This window comes from Pinus tabuliformis, chromosome 6 (assembly GCF_031772625.1).
Source record: "Pinus tabuliformis cultivar Carrire ecotype Pingquan chromosome 6, CPIR1, whole genome shotgun sequence".
In the NCBI taxonomy this organism is placed as follows: Eukaryota; Viridiplantae; Streptophyta; class Pinopsida; order Pinales; family Pinaceae; genus Pinus; species Pinus tabuliformis.
The window spans coordinates 624,336,010-624,358,539 of NC_142292.1; the positions used below are offsets into that span (position 1 = coordinate 624,336,010).

The following is a 22,530-nucleotide window of genomic DNA, read 5'->3' on the forward strand; positions in this document are numbered from 1 at the left end:
GCCTCTTCATCTTGTCCTGTAGATGGACCACACTCGGTGGTGTCCTGTAGATGGACCACACTCGGTGGTTCGAAATGCATTGACCAAATACTCTCTATGTGATTTTTTCCTAAAATTTTCTTGAATTAACAAATGAATGAATATTACTGATTTATACTAATAAAAGTATTATTATTATCATTATTATTTAAAATAATAATATTATTAATAATATTATTTAAAATAATAATATAAATATTAAAGTATGGGCCTCATCAGCAAGTCGAACCAGGGGGCGGTTTTTCCTTGTGCTAGGAGGAGAGAGGAAAAAAAATCGAGTCAACTAAAGGCTAGTGTAAAAACATCACCCGTGGTAGTTGTGTCTATGATAACAATTTTCTTGAGTAGGTTTCTTCTTATAAATATTTGGGTATTAACTTTCCTCATCAGCTCCACTCAAATTATAGCATCAAGAAAAGAATTATTGGAGGTTTCAAAGCTTGTTATGTGCTAGAAAACAATTGTAAGGCAGTTGATCTTTACATTTGGAGTAAAAAAAGTTCCTCTTTGAGACTCTCATCATCTCTGTTATCTTATAGATATGTGAAGTTTGGGGGTGCAGTATATCTAGGGAGTTGTGGAGAAATATTGAAATGATCAAAAAGCAGTTCATAACCTACAACCTCAACATCAAGGGAAATACTCCGTATCATATCCTCTTCATCGAAGTTGGCCTGTCCCCCATTGAAAGTGCGACTATGTTTACATATCTGATGTATAAGAAGAAGCTTCACAATATGGAATCCAAGAGGCCCCCAAAAATTTCTTCTAACTTTAGTCAAAACCCACACATCTGCCCCAAGCTTGGGTGGCATTAGGATGCTCAGTATTTTCTAAAAATTTGGGGGATTAAGGAGGAGATCATCATGGGAAGCAAGGACAATATCAAAGATACCATTAACCCCAATTTTAGGGACAAGATGTGGGATGTTAAGAAGATGGAGGATAAAAGGAAGCTAAGGTACTATAAGGAGGTGATCAACCCCACCGTTGATAACCATAATTATCTCTCTATGTTGACTAGCACTAAGAGTAAAATGGATATTGCTAGGATTAGAACTAAATCTCGTGAACTTCAGAGTGACACCAAGCGATCGTCTACTCCCAAGACTCCCTAGGATGATAGAATTTTCCAGATTTGCAATACTAAGAAGGTGGAAGATGAAAATAACTTCCTTCTAGACAATCATGGCTTCCTGACACAATAATGGGAAAACAATGGGCTCGATGCCGTAGATGCAAAAGTTCAAGTTCCCTCTAGCTATAGAAGTCAAATAAATTATTAGCTATCCCTAAACATTTAATAACCTTTTAACATAAGTGACAGGTAAAGTTCATATGGTTTCCACAATTGTACAATGTTGTTTTTGGTTGGAGTTAGAAATGTATTAATTACTTCTTTTGTATAGGTTTTGGTAGGTTATGTGGTGTTTCAAGTCTAAATAAAGTGATAGTTATTAAAGCATGTGAGTTAAAGTTGATATAATTATCATTAGCATTTTAAAGGTTCTTCTAAATTGTGGAATTCAACAACATTTTAGTGTGTTATTATAGGATGTTGTTGTGACTTATCTAGTGTTTAATTATTATAGCAACTTAATTTTCTCCTATGTCTCCCATAGTGGTACGAGGCTAGGGAATTTGAAGAATCCTCTACCTAAGAATGAATCACGCTCTTGTAGAGTTGCTACCCCAACCATTGCAGATAATATCCTCTAACAAGCACCATAGTCGCTATACTCGAGCCCCCATCTTAAATTGTAGTCACGAGCCTACAGCCTCGACTGTAAGCCAACTCCCTAAGTGTTTCCATTGTGATCTTGCGTCACAATAGTCACTTTATCATTTACAAAAACTTTTAAGTGACTCAACTTGATATTGATAGCTGTTTGAACAACAACTATTGAATGAACCATTTTCATAGAAACCTCTAACATTTTGAGCAAGGGGCTACCATCATATGTGGGAAGCCAGCAATAAAACAAAGAAAGAAATCGAGAGGTAAACAAAACAATGGTTTGTAAACCATTTCCATTAAAAATGCCCTAGTATAGAGGACCATTTTCAAATTCATTTGAGAGATACACCAAATCAAGGACTTTGGAAACCCACATCCATTAAAAACTCCTAGTTATGTTACTTTCATAGTCTCTTTTGTTGAGGGGGTGATGAGAAAAATTTGGTATTTGAGGAAGCCACCATATCAAAAGGATGAGCATTGTGAGCCCTAGTTGTTTGCTAGAGTGGAATCTACAACTCTCATTTGTTTTGCATATAAATTGTATTTGTTTGAAGGTTTTTTGCAAGCTCAAGACCATGATAAATATTGGAAAATATCATATTCATCAAAGAATGGATATTTTCAGTGGTCCTTATCTTCCACCCCCTCCTATTTTATTGGGTAGAAATTATGAATTGTGGGAAATTAAGATACTAATGTCTCTATCTTTATAGAGACAAATTTTTAAGACATTGTCTTTATAGAGACAAATTTTTAAGACAATAATTTTGAGAAACCCGCTTAAACACAATAATTAAGACAATACACAAGTTTCTTTTTTTCTCAAGTTAAGACAATTGACTCGAAAATTGTCTTAAATATTGTCTGAAAACACCCCCCGCATGTAGTAGTGTGGGTTTACAAACCCTTGATTCGGTTTATCTCTCTATTGCTCGCTTTGTTCCATTGTTTCCTTCCTACATATGATGGTAGCCCTTGCTCAAAGTGGTAGAGTTTTCTCTGCAAATGGCCCATTCAAAAATGGTTTTTGAAACAATCCCAGCATTAAGTTGAGTCACATAAAGTTCTTATTGATGATAAAGTGACTACTGTGACTCAAGCTCACCATGACAACACTTTAGGGAAGCAACTTACAATGGAGGCTCTAGGCTCATGACTACAACTTAAGATGGAGCTACAGCTTAAGATGGGGGCTCCACTATTACAACTATGGTTCTTGGTAGAGGCTCTTAAGTGCAATGGTTGGGTAACAACTCTACAAGAACATCCATCATTCTTAGATAAAAGATTCTTCAAATTCCTTAGACATAGGCGGAAATTAAATTGCTATAGTAATTAAACACTAAATTAGTAACCATAACACCCTATAATAACACACAACAATGTTGTTGAATTCAACAGTGTAGAATTTTTTTTAAATACTAATAATATTTATACCAATATTAATTCACATGCTTTACTAACCGTCAATATTTAGACTCTAGACTCCAGATAACCTACCAAAACCTATATAAAAGAAATAATTAATACATTTCTAATTCCCAAAAAAAAAACTAATTCCAAAAAAAACAACATATACAGTTGTGAAAATTATATGAACTTTACATGTCACTCCTGCTAAAAAGTTATTTAATGTTTAAGGATAGCTAATAATTTATTTGAGTTCTATAGCCCAGGGCATTTGTGCTCTTGCATCTGTTACATCAAGCCTACTGTTTTTGCGCTTTCATTATTCTGTCTGGCATATTTCAGTCATGATTTCGTCATGCATTTGTCAGCCATTTGTTTGAAATTCGAGTTAGGGCGTGCATCGCATTCGAAGCTGAGAGTTGCACTAAAGTTGCTTTCGCTTTACGCATATGGATACCCCAAATGTTTTGTGCTTGGCTGGTTCAAAATTTAATTAAATTCTATGATAATAGATTTAAATTTTACATTCTTCTATATAGATAGCACAAGATTTACGGACACTGCTGAATGACAGATATGGAAACTGGACTGTTTTAATAAATCATAGAGTCCACAAAATTTTACATGAACTTATCACACTTCGGTATCATGCACTGACTGAAAGCCCGAGTCGTAATTCGATATGGCTGCACAGTAGCAAGTGTGTAAATAACGAAAATACGATGCAAATTTTATCGCAGAGGATAAAGAGTTTGGTCGGCTTCGGCCAAGTCATACATTCAACTGCATTTCGATATCTTGGTCATCCAAGGGGCATTTTGGTTTTTCCACGTCGCTCCTCTCTTTGATAAAGTCCCGTTGTTTGCCTCCATCCATCTTTTCGTTTTCAACGCGTTGGCTCTTTTTGGCTCGATAAACACAGAATAAATCATCTGAGCCAACCCTAATGGCACACCGACAAAGTTTGGTGCCTGCAAAAACAAAGTATGATTCAGTTGTAGCTTATAACGTCAGTGAGAACAAGAAACACTATACGCCAGAGGAATTCTCTGATATAAAGTAGTAACCTTACCATGATGATGATATCCTTGCTAAGAGCGCCATATACCATCCAGCACACCTCCAAGGAAAGCAAAGAAGGAGAAATAGAAGCTGGGCATGAATTCCACGCTCTTGGTTTGAATTACCGTTCTCTGCAGTTTAAGAAACTCGGTAAGAAATATTAACAATAAATGCCATGTTGTACACGTAACAATAACTAAATCTAAAATGGATGCGCCATTATAAAGAGCTAATGCAGTGTAAAGCTTACAATTACAGATAGTGGAGAAGCGTAGAGATGGCAGTTGCCACTAATCCTGCAGTTCCTACAACGGCCTTCCTTTTGTTGTGATCATGGACAGCCAAAAAGGAAGTTATTGCAATAGTTCCAAACACATCAAACGCCTATAACCATTCCTACCATTTTCCTCTGCAAGAAATATTCATTGAACATTAACTGATTTTGAACTGCCAAATGATACCAAGGATCTATGTCATGTTGATTGACAAAAATAGGTCTTATGGAACCTCAAAACTATTTGCAGCAAATAAATATGACAAGATAATACCTTGGGTTTAGGTGGAGCGAAAGTGAGATAGATGCAAATAAAGCAGCACTCAAGTAGGAAGCCAACAGCATTGACAACCATAACAACAATGTTTTCCCACCATTGCTGATTAGAGGCGATCCATACCACGTGTACAGAATGCAGTTGTACACGCTATTGCGTATGGAAAGCCTGAAAAACTCTCCGTACTTCTCATTTGGATCACCTTCTTGAATGTGGTTCTGTTCAGGGTTAAAATATTATCATCTTATTAATACATGGCCTCTCTGCCTTTCTTGGTAACTCGCTTCAACCTATACTATTCAGGGCGATTACACTAAAATAATATCAGAAATTAATATATGGGTTATGCGATAATTATTACACTTACATTGAGCGTATAACAAATGCACTAGTTAGAATATCGTTTATATGATGTATCTCTAGCTTAAACATAACTGCCATTGTTCATACCGATATCTAGACAAGTGGTTAGCAAGTTAGGTTACATAATTCTATTCGAAACAAAGAGTGATAATAGGATAACATGCTCCGATTCTTCATGACGTGTCTTGCTTAATCTATACATATGCAACCTTCTGATGCTACATGTAATTGAGCAAACATTAGCGAATCTGGTAGAACTGAATCGTTGAACTCATTCTGTTAGGGGAGGTTAAAACATTAATCTTATTAATACCATACTATTGAATTACTCAATAGTACTAATAGGGCCTAATATAAGATACAAATTAATAATATGGGTTATTGATCTATTACAACTGATGCTCCGTACATAAGAAGAGCAATGGCACTTCCTGTAAAGTCATGTAAGATTAACCAGACGCTGACGTTACTATATAGTTCAGCTACAGTTTAACATGAACTAGAATCTAAACATTCAATCTATACGTAACTTGAAAACTATGACGTTTATAATAACAGAAAAAAGAGAGCTAACATAATATTGCGGAGTACGGTAGCGTTGACGAACCTAAAATGCCAGCCCCTAGACGTACAAAGTTATTCATCGTTTCTATGTTCTGGAAACGCGAAACTCTGTGTCTGCGGGATGGTTAAACTTAAAAGCGAAAAACGAGGGGGTGAAGATACTATAGTGTGGGGTGCATACTTATAGCTCTGGTGTAAATTTTACTTCCATTCGTTGAAGGGTTCCGGGAACGTGATCTCTGCGGGTCCCTGCACGTATATTCTCACCTATTCGACAACAGAGCAAAAGACGAGATGGTAGCATAAAAATATCACAAATGCTGGGTAAATATTCGAGTACAGTAAGGTAAGAAAACATAGATCCGCATCGATTATGATATCCCACTAGGTTAGGTTCATCTGGTTTGGTTCGGTTTTGTTTAGACTAATTAGGTTTCCAATTTTCCCACCTAGAAAATTATGAAAATTTCCATATGATTTTGGTAAAATTAGGCAAATTTTTTTGTAAATATAGGTTAGAGTTTTCGAGCTCTAAAATAGTTTTAGTTTTTGATATCTAGCTCTAAGATTTTGGTGGCTCATGACTTTTGATGATACTAAATCCATTTACATTATCAAAAACACAATTAGAAAGCTTTAAAATTTAGGTGGCCATGAATTTTTTATGTCAAATTCCAAAATTTTCATGGCCAAGAATTTTTGATGTCAAACTCCAAAATTTTGGTGGCCCAAACTTTTCAATAATACTAAATCCATTTTTCACATAAAAACAATTAGAACACTCTAAAATTTTGGTGGCCAAGAGTTTATGATATCAAACTCCACAATTTTACAAATGTCTAGGGTTTAGTGTCCCAGATTTTAGTTTATTGTCTAGGGTTTGCTCTAGTTTGGAAATGCCACTCAGTGTTGCCTTTAGGAATGCTTTGATGGTTGTTGCCTTTTAATTTCCCGTGGCTTTTCTTTACGTCATTCTGCCTAGGTATGCATAAGCATTATTTTCATTCAATTGGGAGTTTAAAAATGTTTTCTATTCATTTTTATTATTTTGGTGCCTTTATGTATGGTTTTTTACCTTATAAGCTTATAATCCCAATTAAAAATATAGAAATCAATAAAACTAAGGTTTTGAGTAGTATGATATCCCCTATATTATATTGTAAATAATAAAATTTATTGATGATAAAAATAAGAAATATAGATCAAAAAATTTAATTAGTTTACATTTAAATTTTTTGAAATAAAATTTATGTAGCTCAAATTAAGTATATATGTCTTCCTCATTCTTGATGAAATATCAATTTGACTTAAAATCTTAAACTAATCCACTTTAAATTTAAAATCATCATAACTATAAATTTTCTATGTCGTCCAATTAGTTTCAACATTATGCTACATTTAAATTAAATTGTTTACATACTAATTTTTTAGAACATAGCCTAAAACATTGAAATGTATTTTACTCGTGATATACAACTACCAAGTAAAATGGGTTATTATAAACACTCACCATAAAACTATTAAAAAGCATGTTATTATAAACATAAAAATTTACGTAGTCCTCTCATTATCCCCAAAACAAATATTCCTAATCATAAAAATCATCATTTCCTAAATCATAAAATCTAATTTTCCTAAATCATAAAATCACATAGTTTGTGTTCCCTGATGTCATTGAAAAAGGTAAGGTCGCGAGAGTGTAATTGAGCTCTTATCCGGGAATTATATCCAAGTTAAGGTGGTGAGAGAGTAAGTGAGCTCTTATCTGGGAATTATAACTAACTTAGCTCTTATGTGGCTATAAAAATTATAACTAAGTTCTCTATTCTCCAAGGTAGGCATGGGATTCAGGGTAGTGAGAAAGAAGGCGAGGTAGCATAGTTCGCGAAATGGGTAGGGTAATAGCCCAGAATATTTGATTTGCGTCACCCCCGTATTTTGAGAAAATAGTTATGGGATAATAAAGAATAATATAAGTATATGCTTATGAAATTAAGGAGTCCACCTTAAACATGTAAATAATATCAATGGTAATATATAGTATATTATATTATATTTCATTCTGAATCAGTTTTATGTTACCATCATGTTACCCACTAACAAAGTAAAAGCTATTCCATGAACAATCGTAAAAGCTATTACACAAACAATACAATTTTTCATGTGATACATACTATGATAAATGTAATTGATATATTATATCAATTATATTAATAAATTTGGTTGAAATATTGATAGATATTAATGATATAAATTTAATAATAATTATTATATTATTATATCCATAATAATAAAATAATATATAATATTAATGAAATAATTATAATAATTATAATTGCAATTTATAATAATAATTATTATATTATAATAATATGATAATATTATCTATATCAATATAAATCCAATGCATTATAAACCCATGTAATAATATTAAATCTAAAGGATTAATATTATCAATCTAACCAATTATTATAGAAAATCTTAGAGATTAATAAATCCAATAGTCTAATATTAAAAATTCAAGAGATTAATATTGAGAACACAAGGTATTAATATTATAAACTAGAGGGAATATTAATATTATACATATTCATGGTAAACCCTAACATGAATATTAAACACTAGGATTAATATATTAAATGTTGATAATATTAATAGGATTAGTATTATAAACCCTTTAATTTTGTAAATATGATTCATAAAAGCCTAGAAATATATTAAAAAAACAATTTAGAGTGATTTGAAAGATTTGAAAGAATCTTTTCATAAAATTTTAAAGAATATTTCCATGAAATTTTGTGTTTATTTATTTTTCTATTTTCAAACAATTCAATAATTTAATTTCCTAAAATAGTAAATAATATTATTATAATAGTAAATATTTCATGTTATAGAAATTAATTTTTTAATTTGAATTGAAGTTATCGAATTTTGACTTATTATTTATAATTGTTAAAAATAGCCCAAGGAAGAGAGGTTTGTTAAAGCTTTCGTCAAAGATGGTAAGGGTCGTAAGGTTAAGACTGACACATTTGATCAACATTCAAGAGCTCACCTCCGCTTCATCCAAGGGACAACAAAAAATATTGTGAGAATCCTGAGGAAACATAATGTTCCCTCGACCTTTAGACCCCTCAACACCATTAGAGGCTCCCTAAAATAGGTTAAAGACCAGGTGAACCCTATGGATTTTGAAATGTGTTTCTGTCATCACATGTTCGTGTGGGTCCTCATACATAGGAGAAATGGGTTGGTCTATTGACCAAAGGGTTAAAGAACATGTTTTTGCTAACAAACTTGGGAGGACCAAATCCTGGGCTTTAGCGGAACATGCAGTGAAGACCAACCATCACATATGCATTGTGGAGGTTAAGCTCTTCGCAAAAATTTCTCATTTCATCAATGCAAGTTTAGGGAAGCCATTGGAATTGAGGGATCCTCTAATAACGTTAGTAGGGATGATGACTTGAAAATTAGTAACTGTTGGATTTCTGCCCTCTCCTCTTACTCTTTCCCCTCTTTTTCTGAGCTTTTTAACCCTTTTTGTTTTATAGAGGATTCACTCTCTCTTATTATTTATTTTTATTGTTTTTTTAGTAATATTGTGTATTTGTGATGAATTTCAATTATTACTATTAACATTTGTTATTATTATCAATAATATGTTTTTTTCTTAACACCGTCTTTTTTATTTTCTATATAATTTTAAATAGTTTTCATTTTATTATTGTTTTTTTATCCCCCTTTATTATTATTTTGTTGTGTGTGTGTGTATATATATATATATATATATATTAATAATTGGTTATATTTTTTATTTTTATTCTTTTTAATGCACACCCTCACTTTTTATTTTTATATATTTATTTATCCTCTTTATTATTTATTTATTTATATTTTATTTAGTTTAGTTTAGTTATTTAGTTATTTATATATTTTTATTTTATTTTATTTTACACAATATTTCCTATTTGGATAATCAAATAAATAAATACATTAATAAATAAGGAATGAATAAGCTAATTAATATATTAAATATTTATTTCAAATAATTAAATTATTATTTATTAATTATTTAAGAAATTTAATGTAAATAGAATTTTGGTTGGTTTATAATATATATATATATATAAATTTCGCTCCCCACTCAAATATAGTCGTTTTCCTCTAACCGTTAGGTTGACCTATCATCTTATTTAAACTTCCTCCGAGATCTGCATCTTCATCTTGTCCTGTAGATGGACCACCCTCGGTGGTTCGAAACGCGTTGACCAAATACTCTCTATGTGATTTTTTCCTAAAATTTTCTTGAATTAACAAATGAATGAATATTATTAATTTATATTAATAAAAATATTATTATTATCATTATTATTTAAAATAATAATATTATTTAAAATAATAATCTAAATATTAAAGTATGGCCCTCATCAGCAAGTCGAACGAGGGGGTGGTTTTGCCTTGTGCTAGGAGGAGGAGAGAGGAAAAAAAATCGAGTCAACTAAAGGCTAGTGTAAAAACATCACCCATGGTAGTTGTGTCTATGATAACAATTTTCTTGAGTAGGTTTCTTCTTATAATATTTGGGTATTAACTTTCCTCATAAGCTCCACTCAAATTATAGCATCGAGAAAAGAATTATTGGAGGTTTCAAAGCTTATTATGTGCTAGAAAACAATTGTAAGGCAGTTGATCTTTTCATTTGAAGTAAAAAAAGTTCCTCTTTGATACTCTCATCATCTCTGTTATCTTATAGATATGTGAAGTTTAGGTGTGCAGTATACCTAGGGAGTTGTGGAGAAATATTGAGATGATCCAAAAGCAGTTCATAACCTACAACCTCAACATCAAAGGAAATACTCCGTATCATATCCTCTTTATCGAAGTTGGCTTGTCCCCCATTGAAAGTGCGACTATGTTTACATATCTGATGTATAAGAAGAATCTTCACAATATGGAATCCAAGAGGCCCCCAAAAATTGCTTCTAACATTAGGCAAAACCCACACATGTGCCCCAAGCTTGGGTGGCATTAGGATGCTCAGTATTTTCTAAAACTTTGGGGGATTAAGGAGGAGATCATCATGGGAAGCAAGGACAATATCAAAGATACCATTAACCCCAATTTTAGGGACAAGATGTGGGATGTTAAGAAGATGGAGGATAAAAGGAAGCTAAGGTACTATAAGGAGGTGATCAACCCCACCGTTGATAACCAAAATTATCTCTCTATGTTGACTAGCACTAAGAGTAAAATTAATATTGCTAGGATTAGAAATAAATCTCGTGAACCTCAGAGTGACACCAAGCGATCGTCTACTCCCAAGACTCCCTAGGATGATAAAATTTTCCAGATTTGCAATACTAAGAAGGTGGAAGATGAAAATAACTTCCTTCTAGAAAATCATGGCTTCCCGACACAATAATGGGAAAACAATGGGTTCGATGCCGTAGATGCAAAAGTTCAAGTTCCCTCTAGCTATAGAAGTCAAATAAATTATTAGCTATCCCTAAACATTTAATAACCTTTCAACATAAGTGACAGGTAAAGTTCATATGATTTCCACAATTGTACAAGGTTGTTTTTGGTTGGAGTTAGAAATGTATTAATTGCTTCTTTTGTATAGGTTTTGGTAGGTTATGTGGTGTTTCAAGTCTAAATAAAGTGATAGTTATTAAAGCATGTGAGTTAAAGTTGATATAATTATTATTAGCATTTTAAAGATTCTTCTAAATTGTGGAATTCAACAACATTGTAGTGTGTTATTATAGGATGTTGTTGTGACTTATCTAGTGTTTAATTATTATAGCAACTTAATTTTCTCCTATCTCTCCCATAATGGTACCAGGCTAGGGAATTTGAAGAATCCTCTACCTAAGAATGAATCACGCTCTTGTAGAGTTGCTACCCCAACCATTGCAGATAATATCCTCTACCAAGAACCATAGTCGCAATACTCGAGCCCCCATCTTAAATTGTAGTCACGAGCCTACAGCCTCGATTGTAAGCCAACTCCCTAAGTGTTTCCATTGTGATCTTGCGTCACAATAGTCACTTTATCATTTACAAAAACTTTTAAGTGACTCAACTTGATATTGATAGGTGTTTGAACAACAGCTGTTGAATGAACCATTTTCATAGAAACCTCTACCGTTTTGAGCAAGGGGCTACCATCATATGTGGGAAGCCAGCAATGCAACAAAGAAAGAAATAGAGAGGTAAACCAAAACAATGGTTTGTAAACCCATTTCCATTAAAAACGCCTAGTATAGAGGACCATTTTCAAATTCATTTGAGAGATACACCAAATCAAGGACTTTGGAAACCCATATCCATTAAAAACTCCTAGTTATGTTACTTTCATAGACTCTTTTGTTGAGGGGGCGATGAGAAACATTTGGTATTTGAGGAAGCCACCATATCGAAAGGATGAGCATTGTGAGCCCTAGTTGTTTGCTAGAGTGGAATCTACAACTCTCATTTGTTTTGCATATAAATTGTAATTGTTTGAAGGTTTTTTGCAAGCTCAAGACCATGATAAATATTGGAAAATATCATATTCATCAAAGAATGGATATTTTTAGTGGTCCTTATCTTCCACCCCCTCCTATTTTCTTTGGTAGAAATTATGAATTGTGGGAAATTAAGATACTAATAGATTATTTATGGGAAATTTTTTGAATGGGTTTGAAGAACCCTCAAGCCAGGTAGCCTATGAGGCCATGACTCAAGGTTAGAGGTAGAAACTTGAAGAGAACAAGGAGTATGAAACATCATTGTTTCTTATTCAAAAAGGCTTGGATGAGAGGATGCTTCCTAATATTGCTACAAAAACCACATCCAAAGAAGCTTGAAATATTCTACAAAGGACATAAAGTGAAAATGTCAGCAACACCGATCAATAGAGGATTGCAGTTGTTGACGAAGTGATTATTGTGACAAAAGAACTAGAGGATTTTGATATTGCAATATTAATTTAAGAAGTCATGGAAGGGCCTATCGATGTAGAATAATAAATGTAAGACATGAAGAGTGTAGTTGTCATAAACAATATAAACAAATTTAATAAAGAAATTTTCGAAGAAAATAATGATTTTGTATGAGATGAAGAGAGAAAACATGGTGAAGAAAATGAAGATACACATGTACATGATGAAATTGAAACCACCTTTGTTATAAAAACCCTTTTGTTCCCCCGATGTAGATATCACTATATGAATTTGTTTATCTAAATTTACGTAAAAATTCAAATGATGGTTGGGATGTAGGAGTCGACATGGATTCAGAATTTGAGGAGGAAAGGTTGCTTGTGCAGTGTTTAAGGCAAGTTAAGTGCACCTCATAATTGTACCTTACATATCCCATGACAAATTAAATGAAATTAAAAATAGATAGTAAATTTTTGTGTGGGCAACCTAAGTGGTGGAAATTATATGAACTTTACATGTCACCTATGTTAAAAGGTTATTAAATGTTTACGGATAATTAATAATGTATTTGTCTTCTATAGCGAGAGGGCAGTTGAACTTCTGCATCTACGACATCGAGCCCATTGTTTTCCCAATATTCTGTCGGGTGGCCATCATTCTGCCATGCATTTGTCTCCTAGGATGAAGTGATAATAACCAAGCAAGCATTCTTAAGAACATAATATAATTTTATGGATTATGAAATTTATGATCATTTTAACTGAAAAAGCAGAAGCATTCAGGTAGCATTGAACTATAATTAAACTGTATGCTACAATCTACTAGGCCTTAGGGGATGATAGGAAATTAAGGAAATGTGAATTTTGATTTTTTTTAATGGGATTCAAGATTTGGGATTTGGGATTTAAATGTTGGAGAGTGAACTCTCTTATAGATTGGAGAAATCCTGAACATTTTTTTTTGCATCATAATATGTTATGAAATGAAGTTCCAACTAAGGATCTTGCATGTTCGAATCAATTCAATGAATGTATTTCAACAAATATACGTGCGTTGCCTTCTGATTTTCAAGGTTTCTTTCCAAAGCTGTAAAGTTTTGGAAATTGTTTTTTCATTTATATTTAAAATGACTTTATTGTTAACTTTAAAAAAATTGGAATTTATTCCTTTTTTTTCCATAAAGACAGAGATTTCAAGTAATTAAAATCACTATTTGCGAACATTAAATGTTGAAACCACCTCAAAATAAAATTTAAAATGATTCTGTTTTTTTTTTAATATTTTTTCATATTCTCTCTAGAGAAACAATAGTTGGAATTATGGACTTAGAGTCTGTATAGAAATAGTATGTTTTTAATCTCAGCTATTGTCCTTGAAGAGAAAAAAATGTAATTGTCTCTAAAGAGACAAAAATGAAAGTCTCTCTATAGACAAAAATGAAAGTGTCTCTATAGAGACAAATGAAACTGTCTCTTAAGAGGCACTAATGTCTCTATCTTTATAGAGACAAGAATAATATATGTTCTATATTGTCTTTATAGAGACAAATTTTTAAGACAATAATTTTGAGAAACCCGCTTAAACACAATAATTAAGACAATACACAAGTTTCCTTTTTTCTCAAGTTAAGACAATTGACTCGAAAATTGTCTTAAATATTGTCTGAAAACACCCCCCACATGTAGTAGTGTGGGTTTACAAACCCTTGATTCGTTTATCTCTCTATTGCTCGCTTTGTTCCATTGTTTCCTTCCTACATATGATGGTAGCCCCTTGCTCAAAGTGGTAGAGTTTTCTCTGCAAATGGCCCATTCAACAATGGTTTTTGAAACACTTCCCAGCATTAAGTTGAGTCACATAAAGTTCTTATTGATGATGAAGTGACTACTGTGACTCAAGCTCACCATGACAACACTTTAGGGAAGCAACTTACAATCGAGGCTCTAGGCTCGTGACTACAACTTAAGATGGAGCTACAGCTTAAGATGGGGGCTCCACTATTACAACTATGGTTCTTGGTAGAGGCTCTTAAGTGCAATGGTTGGGTAACAACTCTACAAGAACATCCATCATTCTTAGATAAAAGATTCTTCAAATTCCTTAGCCATAGGAGGAAATTAAATTGCTATAGTAATTAAACACTAAATTAGTAACCATAAACCCCTATAATAACACACAACAATGTTGTTGAATTCGACAATGTATCATTTTTTTTAAATGCTAATAATATTTATACCAATATTAATTCACATGCTTTACTAACTGTTAATATTTAGACTCTAAACTCCACATAACCTACCAAAACCTATATAAAAAAAATAATTAATACATTTGTAATTCCAAAAAAAAACAACATACTGCAGTTGTGAAAATTATATGAACTTTACATGTCACTTCTTTTAAAAGTTATTTAATGTTTAAGGATAGCTAATAATTTATTTGAGTTCTATAGCCGAGGGCATTTGTCCTCTTGCATATGTTACATCAAGCCTACTGTTTTTTCGCTTTCCATATTCTGTCTGGCATATTTCAGTCATGATTTCGTCATGCATTTGTCAGCCATTTGTTTGAAATTCGAGTTTGGGCGTGCATCGCATTCGAAGCTGAGAGTTGCACTAAAGTTGCTTTCGCTTTATGCATATGGATACCCCAAATGTTTTGTGCTTCGCTGGTTCAAAATTTAATTAAATTCTATGATAATAGATTTAAATTTTACATTCTTCTATATAGATATCACAAGATTTACGGACACTGCACAAGATTTACGGACATTGCTGAATGACAGAAATGGAAACTGGACTGTTTTAATAAATCATAGAGTCCACAGAATTTTACATGAACTTATCACACTTCGGTATCATGCACTGACTGAAAGCCCGAGTCGTAATTCGATATGGCTGCACACTAGCAAGTGTGTAAAATAACGAAAATACGATGCAAATTTTATCGCAGAGGATAAAGAGTTTGGTCGGCTTCGGCCAAGTCATACATTCAACTGCATTTCGATATCTTGGTCATCCAAGGGGCATTTTGGTTTTTCCACGTCGCTCCTCTCTTTGATAAAGTCCCGTTGTTTGCCTCCATCCATCTTTTCGTTTTCAACGCGTTGGCTCTTTTTGGCTCGATAAACACAGAATAAAATCATCTGAGCCAACCCTAATGGCACACCGACAAAGTTTGGTGCCTGCAAAAACAAAGTATGATTCAGTTGTAGCTTATAACGTCAGAGAACACAATAAACACTATACGAGAAATTCTCTGATATAAAGTAGTAACCTTACCATGATGATGATATCCTTGCTAAGAGCGCCATATACCATCCAAAGCACACTCCCAAGGAAAGCAAAGAAGGAGAAATAGAAGCTGGGCATGAATTCCACGCTCTTGGTTTGAATTACCGTTCTCTGCAGTTTAAGAAACTCGGTAAGAAATATTAACAATAAATGCCATGTTGTACACGTAACAATAACTAAATCTAAACGATGGATGCGCCATTATAAAGAGCTAATGCAGTGTAAAGCTTACAATTACAGATAGTGGAGAAGCGTAGAGAATGGCAGTTGCCACTAATCCTGCAGTTCCTACAACGGCCTTCCTTTTGTTGTGATCATGGACAGCCAAAAAGGAAGTTATTGCAATAGTTCCAAACACCATCAACACGCCTATAACCATTCCTACCATTTTCCTCTGCAAGAAATATTCATTGAACATTAACTGATTTTGAACTGCCAAATGATACCAAGGATCTATGTCATGTTGATTGACAAAAATAGGTCTTATGGAACCTCAAAACTATTTGCAGCAAATAAATATGACAAGATAATACCTTGGGTTTAGGTGGAGCGAAAGTGAGATAGATGCAAATAAAGCAGCACTCAAGTAGGAAGCCAACAGCATTGACAACCATAACAACAATGTTTTCCCACCCATTGCTGATTAGAGGCGATCCATACCACGTGTACAGAATGCAGTTGTACAACGCTATTGCGTATGGAAAGCCTGAAAAACTCTCCGTACTTCTCATTTGGATCACCTTCTTGAATGTGGTTCTGTTCAGGGTTAAAATATTATCATCGTTTATTAATACCATGAGCCTCTCTGCCTTTCTCATCTGAATAACTCGCTTCAACCTAGTACTATTCAGGGCGATTACACTAAAATAATATCAGAAATTAATAATATGGGTTATGCGGTGATAACTATTACACTTACATTGATGCTCCGTACATAAGAAGAGCAATGGCACTTCCTGTAAAGTCATGTAAGATTAACCAGACGCTGACGTTACTATATAGTTCAGCTACAGTTTAACAGGAACTAGAATCTAAACATTCAATCTATACGTCCAACTTGAAAACTATGACGTTTATAATAACAGAAAAAAAGAGCTAACATAATATTGCGGAGTACGGTAGCGTTGACGAACCTAAAATGCCAGCCCCTAGACGTACAAAGTTATTCATCGTTTCTATGTTCTGGAAACGCGAAACTCTGTGTCTGCGGATGGTTAAACTTAAAAGCGAAAAACGAGGGGGTGAAGATACTATAGTGTGGGGTGCATACTTATAGCTCTGGTGTAAATTTTACTTCCATTCGTTGAAGGGTTCCGGGAACGTGATCTCTGCGGGTCCCTGCACGTATATTCTCACCTATTCGACAACAGAGCAAAAGACGAGATGGTAGCATAAAAATATCACAAATGCTGGGTAAATATACGAGTACAGTAAGGTAAGAAAACATAGATCCGCATCGATTATGATATCCCACTAGGTTAGGTTCATCTGGTTTGGTTCGGTTTTTGTTTAGACTAATTAGGTTTCCAATTTTCCCACCTAGAAAATTTATGAAAATTTCCATATGATTTTGGTAAAATTAGGCAAATTTTTTTGTAAATATAGGTTAGAGTTTTCGAGCTCTAAAATTTGGGCCGCCCATAGTTTTTGATATCTAGCTCTAAGATTTTGGTGGCTCATGACTTTTGATGATACTAAATCCATTTACATTATCAAAAACACAATTAGAAAGCTTTAAAATTTAGGTGGCCATGAATTTTTTATGTCAAATTCCAAAATTTTCATGGCCAAGAATTTTTGATGTCAAACTCCAAAATTTTGGTGGCCCAAAGTTTTCAATAATACTAAATCCATTTTTCACATAAAAACAATTAGAACACTCTAAAATTTTGGTGGCCAAGAGTTTATGATATCAAACTCCACAATTTTACAAATGTCTAGGGTTTAGTGTCCCAGATTTTAGTTTATTGTCTAGGGTTTGCTCTAGTTTGGAAATGCCACTCAGTGCTGCCTTTAGGAATGCTTTGATGGTTGTTGCCTTTTAATTTCCCGTGGCTTTCTTTACGTCATTCTGCCTAGGTACGCATAAGCATTATTTTCATTCAATTGGGAGTTTAAAAATGTTTTCTATTCATTTTTATTATTTTGGTGCCTTTATGTATGGTTTTTTACCTTATAAGCTTATAATCCCAATTAAAAATATAGAAATCAATAAAACTAAGGTTTTGAGTACTATGATATCCCCTATATTATATTGTAAATAATAAAATTTATTGATGATAAAAATAAGAAATGTAGATCAAAAAATTTAATTAGTTTACATTAAAATTTTTAGAAATAAAATTTATGTAGCTCAAATTAAGTATATATGTCTTCCTCATTCATGAAATATCAATTTGACTTAAAATATTAAACTAATCCACTTTAAATTTAAAATCATCATAACTATAAATTTTCTATGTCGTCCAATTAGTTTCAACATTATGCTACATTTAAATTAAATTGTTTACATACTAATTTTTTAGAACATAGCCTAAAACATTGAAATGTATTTTACTCGTGATATACAACTACCAAGTAAAATGGGTTATTTTAAACACTCAGCATAAAACTATTAAAAAGCATGTTATTATAAACCTAAAAATTTACGTAGTCCTCTCATTATCCCGAAAACAAATATTCCTAATCATAAAAATCATCATTTCCTAAATCATAAAATCTAATTTTCCTAATCATAAAATCTAATTACCCTTTAAGTATTGTACATGCAACACTCAAACAACATGAAATGTAAAAGCATGAAAGGATATAAAATTCTAAAATCACATAGTTTGTGTTCCCTGATGTCATTGAAAAAGGTAAGGTAGCGAGAGTGTAATTGAGCTCTTATCCGGAATTATATCCAAGTTAAGGTGGTGAGAGAGTAAGTGAGCTCTTATCTGGGAATTATAACTAAGTTAGCTCTTATGTGGCTATAAAAAAAATAACTAAGTTCTCTATTCTCCAAGGTAGGCATGGGATTCAGGGTATTGAGAAAGAAGGCGAGGTAGCATAGTTCGCGAATTGGTAGGTAATAGCCCAGAATATTTGATTTGCGTCACCCCCGTATTTTGAGAAAATAGTTATGGGATAATAAAGAATAATATAAGTATATGCTTATGAAATTAAGGAGTCCACCTTAAACATGTAAATAATATCAATGGTAATATATAGTATATTATATTATATTCATTCTGAATCAGTTTTATGTTACCATCATGTTACCCACTAACAAAGTAAAAGCTATTCCATGAACAATCGTAAAATCTATTACACAAACAATACAATTTTTCATGTGATACATACTATGATAAATGTAATTGATATAGTATATCAATTATATTAATAATTTGGTTGAAATATTGATAGATATTAATGATATAAATTTAATAATAATTATTATATTATTATATCCATAATAATAAAAAATATTATAATATTAATGAAATAATTATAATAATTATAATTGCAATTTATAATAATAATTATTATATTATAATAATATGATAATATTATCTATATCAATATAAATCCAATGCATTATAAACCCATGTAATAATATTAAATCTAAAGGATTAATATTATCAATCTAACCAATTATTATAGAAAATCTAAGAGATTAATAAATCCAATAGTCTAATACTAAAAATTCAAGAGATTAATATTGAGAACACAAGGTATTAATATTATAAACTAGAGGGAATATTAATATTATACATATTCATGGTAAACCCTAACATGAATATTAAACACTAGGATAAATATATTAAATGTTGATAATATTAATAGGATTAGTATTATAAACCTTTAATTTTGTAAATATGATTCATAAAAGCCTAGAAATATATTAAAAAAACAATTTAGAGTGATTTGAAAGATTTGAAAGAATCTTTTCATAAAATTTTAAAGAATGTTTCCATGAAATTTTGTGTTTATTTATTTTTCTTATTTTCAAACAATTCAATAATTTAATTTCCTAAAATAGTAAATAAAATTATTATAATAGTAAATATTTGCATGTTATAGAAATTAATTTTTTAATTTGAATTGAAGTTATCGAATTTTGACTTATTATTTATAATGTTAAAAATAGCCCAAGGAAGAGAGGTTTGTTAAAGCTTTTGTCAAACATGGTAAGGGTTGTAAGGTTAAGACTGACACATTTGATCAACATTCAAGAGCTCACCTCCGCTTCATCCAAGGGACGACAAAAATATTGTGAGAATCCTGAGGAAACATAATGTTCCCTCGACCTTTAGACCCCTCAACACCATTAGAGGCTCCCTAAAATCCGTTTAAAGACCAGGTGAACCCTATGGATTTTGAAATGTGTTTCTGTCATCACATGTTCGTGTGGGTCCTCATACATAGGAGAAATGGTTGGTCTATTGACCAAAGGGTAAAGAACATTTTTTGCTAACACACATTGGGAGGACCAAATCCTGGGCTTTAGCGGAACATGCTTGAAGACCAAGCATCACATATGCATTGTGGAGGTTAACTCTTCGCAAAAATTTCTCATTTCATCAATGCAAGTTTAGGGAAGCCATTGGAATTGAGGGATCCTCTAATAACGTTAGTAGGGATGATGACTTGAAAATTATAACTGTTGGATTTCTGCCCTCTCCTCTTACTCTTTCCCCTCTTTCTCTGAGCTTTTTATCCCTTTTTTGTTTTATAGAGGATTCACTCTCTCTTATTATTTATTTTTTTATTTTTTTTTTTTTTTTTTCTTGATAAAAACTAATTCTATTAAGAGAAAATATGGTACAAAATAACATTACAGCCAAGAGAAGCAAGAGAACAGGCAGCCGGAAAGGAATGGAAATCCACCTCGGCCCCTAAGAGAAACTGGGAAGAGAACATTGCTAAACAAGAAGTAACAAGAGGAATAGAGAAACAGGCGAAGAAACAGATGATTCTACCCAACGTGGGTAGGATCAACTATTCGGCATTTTTCCCTTTCTTTTTACCAACTTTGACCCAATCAAGATGACTCTGCTGAACTGGCATGATTTGCAAACTAAGCTGGGCTGACGGAGAGGACTCCTTGTCTGAATCCGAGGGAGAGGACTCATGAGTTATTTTCTGTGAGTTTGGAAGGACCGAAGTATCCGCACAACCAGTCAAAAAGGCGATCTGTGCCTGCTTTGTTTCCATTCCTTCTGCATCCTCTGCTTCTTCATCTGAGCTGGAATCCAAACCATCCATAGGAGGAGGATCATGAGGCTTCCAACTTTTGGATTTCGGCTTAGGATTGGCTTTCTCTTCTGGGCAGGCCGCGAGGACAAGAGTTCTGAAGGTGCCCTGTGTTATGGCAGTTTCGGCAGCGAAAGGCTATGTTCTCGTAGTCTAGGGACTGGGTCCAATGGGAGTCTCCAATTTTGAGAATTAATCTGATCCGGTAGACCTTTGCTCATGTCTATTTCTGCACAAATTCTGGCGAAGGTGTATATGCCTTTTTCCCCCCTAGAGGTGTCTGTTGCTAGAAAGCGGCCTAGAGAGTCACCGATTCCTTCGAATACAGCAAAGTGCCATAGATGCGCCGGGAGGTTTAGGTAGTCTGACCCAGATGGGGAGCTTTGTGATGATCGCTGAAGAAGGATCGAAATCTGGGAACCAAGGGGTGAGGAATAGTCCCTGCTGAGCCCAAAACCATGGGCCTTCAGTTAAAGCTTTTTGGTAATCTTCGGTGAAAGCAAAAACTAAATGAAGAAACCCTTTGAGCAAAGAAAAACCTTGCAGTTGTTGGTCCAGTGAGTGGATCCATTGGTAGAGATCCGCTGTGCGAGGCCATAGTCCATTGAACCTGCAAATAATGCCATGCTCTGCATATTTTTGGATTTTGATCATCTAGCGAAGGATGCGTTATTTCAATGGAGGGGGTTTCCTCCAGCTTATCCACCAAGAAATTTAGGACCCTGAGCTGGTGGAGCAGCTTTCTTAGGCTTCTGAGCATGGACTGCATCCTTGTAAGAAAAAGCCGCAGCTGAAGATGACTGTCCCACAGCTCCCCCTCTCAAACGGAGGCAAGAATGATGGAGGCATTTCTTCTAATGCTGTAAAAAGAAAGGGGATACAGATCCTCAATATGTTTACCTTCGTAGAGGAGTCGTTGAGAAGCGAAGGGAATCCGCAACCTAAATTCCAGAGATTGCTTGAGGTTCTGCACTAGATCAGAAGCGCTTACCCATTGTAGCAGAGTTTTTCCAGAAAGGAGCCTGATCTGGATCTGGAATGAGGCTGAGAGATCCGAGTCCGTGTGCCCCTTTCCCCTGCAGATCTGTGTAGAGAGATGGCTCGCGTGATGATCGGCATTCGTTTCCTGGTGAAGAGGAAGAGGCTTACAGCTAGTCGGTGCAGGCTTTTCTTCCCCACTACCAAGATCGGAGGCGAAACTGCGTTTGGTTCTGCTTGAACTCCCTGTGCTGCTACGCCAGCAATCTGAAGATGGCTTCTAAATCGTGTAGTGGAATCGTGGGCCTGAGGCTGTGCTACCCCAGCATTATCTGCAGAGAGAACCTCTTGAGGACATATGC

General features: G+C 33.6%; 1 protein-coding gene and 1 pseudogene across 1 annotated transcript; one reads left to right on the forward strand and one right to left on the reverse strand.

The window, feature by feature from the left end:
- Window positions 1-3,810: 3,810 nt before the first annotated feature.
- On the reverse strand, window positions 3,811-17,122 carry LOC149260165 (bidirectional sugar transporter SWEET3b-like). Its single transcript, XM_089457087.1, has 9 exons — window positions 17,086-17,122; window positions 16,872-16,908; window positions 16,486-16,708; window positions 16,185-16,346; window positions 15,941-16,063; window positions 15,649-15,843; window positions 4,299-4,383; window positions 3,968-4,161; window positions 3,811-3,876 (listed from the first exon to the last, which is right to left on the reverse strand). Exons 1-9 carry the CDS (start codon window positions 17,120-17,122, stop codon window positions 3,811-3,813), a joined length of 1,122 nt encoding a protein of 373 aa, XP_089313213.1.
- A 5,164-nt stretch (window positions 17,123-22,286) lies between these two features.
- LOC149260166 (bidirectional sugar transporter SWEET3b-like) overlaps window positions 22,287-22,530 on the forward strand; it is a 4,227-nt pseudogene continuing 3,983 nt past the window's right edge.

Coding starts and splice junctions, on each gene's coding strand:
- LOC149260165 (XM_089457087.1), bottom strand. CDS start 17,122: ATGAATAACTTTGTACGTCTAGGGGCTGGCATTTTAG. Junction 16,909..17,085: donor TCTAGGGGCTGGCATTTTAG/GTTCGTCAACGC, acceptor ATGACTTTACAG/GAAGTGCCATTGCTCTTCTT. Junction 4,162..4,298: donor CCTTGGAGGTGTGCTGGATG/GTATATGGCGCT, acceptor TTGTTTTTGCAG/GCACCAAACTTTGTCGGTGT.